At 36.4% G+C, this 6,964-nt stretch overlaps 1 protein-coding gene across 1 annotated transcript; it reads right to left on the bottom strand.

Annotated features, from left to right (window-relative positions):
• Positions 1–718: 718 nt before the first annotated feature.
• LOC102713275 (protein ROOT INITIATION DEFECTIVE 3-like) lies at positions 719–6,105 on the bottom strand. Its single transcript, XM_040523934.1, has 8 exons — positions 5,887–6,105; positions 4,880–4,993; positions 4,410–4,543; positions 2,949–3,114; positions 2,258–2,463; positions 1,728–1,855; positions 1,253–1,467; positions 719–1,135 (listed from the first exon to the last, which is right to left on the bottom strand). The coding sequence occupies exons 1-8, from the start codon at positions 6,103–6,105 to the stop codon at positions 980–982; spliced, it is 1,338 nt and encodes a 445-aa protein (XP_040379868.1). The 3' UTR covers positions 719–979.
• Between the last annotated feature and the right edge of the window lie 859 nt (positions 6,106–6,964).

Raw genomic sequence — 6,964 nt, 5'->3', positions numbered from 1 at the left:
TATATATATATATATATATATATATATATATTAAAATTAGATCCTACTACCAAGGGAGTAGCTACACCTGATAGTAGGATAGAGGATATATATATATCCTTAAACTTGAGAGTGGATATTACTTAGGCCTATAAACTTAAAAATCACACATCCAATTTCACCATCTTAGTTTAATGAATCATAGTCCGTTCAAATCTCATTTGACCAAAGTTAACCGCCGATGTGACATCCCACGTAGATAACACATTTGCAAATAACCCTCCATGACAAAAGGTGTCGGAATAATACACAGTTTTTTCTTATGAAGTGAGATGAATATAGCTATGAAAAAAAGTCCAATTTGGCCCTTTTGTGGCCCAGCCAATTCTTGCTATTTTGGCTACCAACTTTTATGGGGATTGTGGATATTAAGCTAAAAAAAGGTTCATTGTTCCCTTGAAATTTGTTTGAAGTTATTTGGGTTGATGCCTGAGCGATTAATGGGGAAGGAAAATGAATATTATTGTCCAATTCAGCACAAAAATACCAATAAAATCCCTATTGCATCCTCTCAAATTTTTTTTCAAAACTACAAAACAATTCCTTGTGTCCTTCTGATATAGGTGGCTAGTCTTCTCACTTAGGGGGTATGAATGAGGAGCAACATATTTGGAACAAGCCATGATATAGTGACAGAAAGGGCTAGATGGAATGAAACACGAAACATATTGGCATATAAGGTGTCAAGCAACACATAGAATTATAGAAAAAACATAATGAAATATCAGGTACAACACAAAGAGTTATCTCAAAGATAAATTAACAAAAAAATAGTACCAAATAAAATAGTCATTCTCTCAATTCACAGAAAAATATGATCTCGAAGTTTGCACTATCTGGTAACTGGATTCATGTCACTTTCTTTGATACTAAGATACATATCGAGCATCGTATCATGTTCATTGTACATACTGGACGAAACGATGAACTAATTAATGACTTAATCCTCATCTGCACCAGCATCCATCACATCAAATACCTGTCCCTGCACCAGCATGTTCATATTAACCAACTCCTTCGCTATGGTTTGGTTCTTCACCTTGTCTCGAGTGTTCATTGCAATAATCATTTCTACTGCTTCAGGAGTTCTCTTTTCCTAGTAAAATAGTTGAAAGAACAATCTTGTCATGTGACCCCAGTAGTCTTGGTTTCTTTACATTGTTTGTAATACAATAATACATTGTTTGGGTGAATAATAATATGTTAAATTTACCTCTAAATCCAAGATTTGCTCAGCCAGAAGGTTGGAACTTTGGAAGGATACTGGGTTATCGGAGAATTGAGATGGTCGTAAAAATGTCATTGTTTCATTTGTTGGTTTGCATATCTTATCTAATTTAGGGAACTTGACGGCAAGTGAATTTCTCCCTTGATGAACAGTTGAGATCGCTCCCTTTGGAATGACTAGCAAATTTGTTATATGCCCACCTGTTGACAAAATGACAACAAATAACTGGTAAAACAAGAAACTTGCATAATAGGGACAGTTGTAAATTTGCCACCGGTTTGAATCGTTATGGCAAGACTATCACTAGAAAATTACAAATTTGCCATCAAAACTATCGTAAAAGTGATATCTTTGTAATTAAAAAAACGATAGCAAATTTGCAAAAGCCCCTTTATAGTATGAACTAAAATTCACCCTTTTGAAGAAAATCCGAACTGAAATAGAATTCTTGCAGACTTACCCATTTTATTTTCTATTTTCCTAATAACTTGCCATGTTCTTGTGTCCCAAATAAGGATAACGCGATCCTGTGATCCAGAAACCAACCTTGGTCCTTCAGAACTAAATGCTAACGCACTGATTGGAGCCCTGTTGGCAAGTAGGAATTGTCATTTAGTCTGAAGTTTTGGTGATTATTTCATCGATTTGCAACACATGAACTCAAAATAATTTTTTAAATGAACTAATTTTAGACTCAAAATTATTTTAGTAATTAATTAGTTTTAGATCTCAAATAGTCCAGACATTACCTAAAACAACAATTGAACATAGAAATGAACTAATACTAAATGGACATGTAAATGCACATTAAACATTATTCAAGTTTATTGTGATAAAAGGACTATGCGGTCTTCTTTTAGAACTCCCTATAGTTGTGTTTATATTCTGAGCTACAACAGATATGTTAAATTTAAAATATAGTGTGCTGCTGCCAAGAGTGACAGAGGCAAAATTTATAAATTGATGGTTATAGTCCAAATAAACACTTACCTGTGTCCTGAAAGAATTTGGCAATTATCCTCAGATAGTGTCAGCCTAGAATTTTTTGTCCCAATTTCATTCAACACAGTGACATATATGCCAGCATCACCAGCTCCGCAGAGCAGAAATTGTTCCAAAGGATCAACTGCAATCGTAGTCACTGAGCTGGACAGTGAAATTGTCTGAACTAGTATCCCAGACATTAGTTCTGTAACCTAGGAACATGCACTCGAAGGTGTCATCAGTCCTGATGGGAATTATGCTCAAATCTCTATTCTGTAAAGTGTGCTAAATCTTAACAGTAAGAATTTATTCGCGGTTTGATCTTTGTACTATTTCTGAATATTTTAAACAATGAAATAACACAAACGACAAAAGTTAACTACATTGTGTTGCCATGAGATCTAGGTACAATATGGAAGCAAAGGTTAGATACAGTAAACTGCATAGATATAAAAAACAGAATTGTATAAAAAAGAACTGGGCACATAGGACCATTTTACTCACTGTAATATATTTTGAATATCTGTATTATCTGCAGCTAAAATTCATTACTAAATTTATGAAAACTGTACATTAGACTGAGTACAAGAGCTACTGTAGATTGCACTCTTTATGATATATCAAGCTAGCTGACAAGAATCACAATACTGACCACCATACACAGAAGTTAAGAAATGATAGCTGAGATGCAACAAACCTTGCAATTGCCATCAAGTGAGCTCGTTATTAGGATGGGACATGGGCTTCTTAGCAATGTCAAAATGCCAGTTATGGACGCCTTGTGCTCATTTTGCTTCACATTATAGAAATTCAGGTATATCTCTGTACCTTCAATGGGCCGAGGCTCCTCTGCTTGAAATAAGCTGCAATACCCATAAATAATCCAGAGCCCGAAATAAGCCATAGGTCATCAAATGCATGTTTATTATGTCTTTAATTCTCTGTCAATTGTTCCCATGGTTGCTTAAAGTGATTCTCTGTCAGCAATTGTTACTGAAGCTAACATATGTGGTCATTTTGTCTTATGATGGATGGTAAATCCGTAAATACTGACACATTATGGGTTTCATTTGCTGCCTGAATAAATTCAGAAGCTTTCTACTTCCCCGTCCCGAAATAAGTTTATTTTTTAGTTTTTGGATACAATGTTTGACTCTGTCTTATTTAAAAAAAATTACGATTAATATTTTTATTGTTATTAGATAATAAAACATGAATAATACTTTATGTGTGACTATTTTTTAAATTTTTTTTAGAAATTTTTCAAATAAAATGAATGGTCAAACGTTCTACATAGAAATCGAAAAATAAAGTTTTTTTTAGACGGAGGTAGTATTAAAGGTGGTTTATAGTGGGAAATCATTTTATTGGACTATTGTGATTGCAACGACATGTTGGTCATCGTGATTGATTACAAATGATCATTGTTTTGAATATAGTTGCCTGTTGGTCTCCTTTCCAAGTCATCTGTAAAATAAAAGTTTCTGCAGAAACAGGGACCAAATGGAGCAGGAGAATGAACAAAGGAGATATGATCAACTGGATGCATGACTCTTCCAGCAGCCTGAGGATTGTCTACCAGAGATGCATCAGCGTTGCCAGGGGTGGTCCAGGTGGGCCTTATATTTGTGATTTTGCCCCACGAAGATCTCATTTATATTATTTTTCTATTTATATTACCTTTTAACTAAAACTGTCTTATATTTGTGATTTGTGGCGTTTAAAATTTTTGATATGTGATATCGACTAATGGCGTGGAAGTGTGGAACCACCCAACGAAAAATTTCTGCAGAGATGGTTTATAGGGCGGACGCGTTTTGAAACAGTCTTTTGCGCTGATGAAGTTTGCAAGCTATCTGGGATTTCTGTTGAGCTCTTATCGTTTGCCTATTGGTTTGTCCATCGCAGTAAAAATTTGAATATTCAAATTTTATTTTATAGTTGATTTTAAGGTATTTTCATTACACTGTACTTTCCAGCATAAGCATTTAAAATAGCAAATAATACCTATATAAAAGTTTTACCTATAAAATGATTTTGATGGTAGAATGGCAGGTGTAATTTGTTCAAAATAATAATAATAAAGACAGGTCTTTTATGCCTTTGATGATTTAATATAACATAAATGCTTGGTCAATTTATAGCTTTTAGAAATTACCTGATCATGGACCATGTGCATACTGTGCCATCTATAGAGCCAGAGATGAGAAGGGAAGTATCTTGAGAGAAGGCTAAACAACTTATAGCAGTTTTGTGCCCGCGCCATCTTTTCAGTAATGCTCCACTTGCGATCTGAAAGGAACAACACTTTTAAGGGATATAATATGCTTAAGTGATTACGGGATAAAGAATTTGAAATTGCTGGATATAATATGCTTAAGTGATTACGGGATAACTTCATAGAATGGCTTCAAAACAAAGGTAAGCACAACTCAAACTTTCCTTTAGTATAAAGATACCTAATTTAGAAATTGAACAGCGCATCTTGAGTCTCAGCCTGGATGGCTCATATGGACCAGGCTAGACTGATGCATACAACCAAACATGCCCTTATTGATCATAATCTAGCTAGAATAGAATGATCTATGAATAGTTTATTTTTTTGCCCTTGTTTATCTAGTTAATTACCTCCCATATGTAAGCGTGTCCAGATCGAGCACCACCGACCAAAAAAACCCCATCTTTGGAGCAAGCAATGGGCTCAATGGCTTCAGCTACATAGCTTTTTTGCACCTCCTTGATCTGTGAAAGGAAAACAATTTGTATGGAATTAGAATAGAACGAAAGGCTATTAAGAATAGAGATATAAATACTAACCAAATTTCACATACTATTACCCCCTTCAGCCCATATGGTAAAAGTAATTCATTTTTATTTTTCATACTGAAGTTAACCTTAGAGTCTTCTGGTACATCCTCTGTTGCTTGAGGGGAAACATTGTTATAGATAAATATCAGCAATGAATCCTGAGGTTTAGATGAAATAGGGAAAACAAACTTAATGTACTTGGATCATATATTTAATCTCAATTATGATCAACGTTTGGTCAGGATCACACTTTTGGATCTTGAGTCCCATTTACCTTAATTTGGCATATGATTCCTGAGTAAAATTGGAAAACATGAAATTGCCTATACTGAATAAGTTTTACTTCTACAAACATGGTAGAAAGAAATAAAACAACTTAAAAGATTCCGATATAATTTTCCATCTTCTTTTCGACGAAGCATATAATTTAGTAACCAATTATAACATAATGACCAGTTGTAGACCTAAACTTATTCTATTTGTTCTCTAGACAAATTTCCTGCCATGATCCACACAACCCAACCTATGTCTACACCAAATCTATTACCCAAACTAACAGAGAACGCGAAGACATTTCATAACGCACCAGAAGAGACAAATCTCTATCTCATGCATGGCACATAGACTTACTGCGTTTAGCTGTAGGTACATGATTAATTAATTATTAGTAAAATAAAAAAATAGATTAATATGATTTTTTTAAAGCAACTTTCTTATAAAAATTTTTTGTAAAAAATACGCTGTTTAGCAATTCGGGAAGCATGCGCGTAAAAACCAAGAAATTTGGGTTAGTAAAAAGGGAAATGACAGGAGAAAAGAACATGTACCTTACTCGGAGCCCAGAAATATATAGCACTTCCAAAGATCGGTTGATCCTTGTCGGTCCGAGATGCGGCAAGGAGAAATCCATCAACAAAAGCGAGGCCATGCGGAGGAGCGACGCAGTCCTGTATGCACACGATCTTCTCACCTGTGTTGATATCATACACCACTCCTCCTGCATCACTAGCGCACACCGCCAGCACTGCCTCTTTCTCCCCTCCCATTTTTCTGTCTTAGCATGCAGGGCAATAGATCTGGCAGAGAAGGTTAGGAAAGTGAATGTATTATTTATAGTGCATTTGGTCTCATGGAGTACTGAGATATGACAGGACAGGAGGTTAATAAAGACAATCCAAAAAAGTTGAAAACTGAAAAAAAATTCCCTTTTAGAGAGAGAAGAACATGCATCTCATGAGGCAAGGACCACACCACAAAGTTTGCTAAGTGAGTACAAATGGTTCTTATCTATCAGTTTCTTGTGGAAGGATATATAAAACTCTTCCTTGGTTATCCGCGGATGTTTTTACATGCAGAAAGCATTATTTGGTAAGATGGGCCTGGGTTTCAGCTGGGGAAAGTTCTAAGGATGTAGTTGATTGAACCGAGTTTTGTTTTTCAAAAATACTAATGGATAGACTACCGTCTAGATGAGAGAGAGAGTCTTTATGCCGGCGGCATCACTCCTCCGCGTGCCGGTGCCAATTCTCCTTGCTCCTTTCCCACCAGCACTCTCCCCGCGCTCGAGCCACCGCCACCGCCGCAACTCCCCGCGCGCAACGTCTCCGTGCACACGCACTCCCCTCTATCGGCGTCGTCATTGCTGGTCTCCATCCATGATGCTCCCCTCCGCCAGCCTCGCCGTCAGCGCTGACCTCCATCCACCCTCCGTGCCTCCTCCACACTCCACGACGACATCCATGTTGCCCTCGTCACGCGGGCGGCGATGATACTAGATGATACCAGTTGATATCATCTGGTACCAGATGGTACCAGGTAGTCGGTATCATTTGCTATCGGATGGTAACAACTAGTATCGTCTAGTTCATAATTTATCTCATTTGAACGAGATTCTTTTCTGCAGTC

This window comes from Oryza brachyantha, chromosome 5, assembly GCF_000231095.2.
Source record: "Oryza brachyantha chromosome 5, ObraRS2, whole genome shotgun sequence".
In the NCBI taxonomy this organism is placed as follows: Eukaryota; Viridiplantae; Streptophyta; class Magnoliopsida; order Poales; family Poaceae; genus Oryza; species Oryza brachyantha.
Note: the sequence above shows the minus strand (reverse complement) of the source record. Positions and strands in the feature narration are given on the sequence as shown.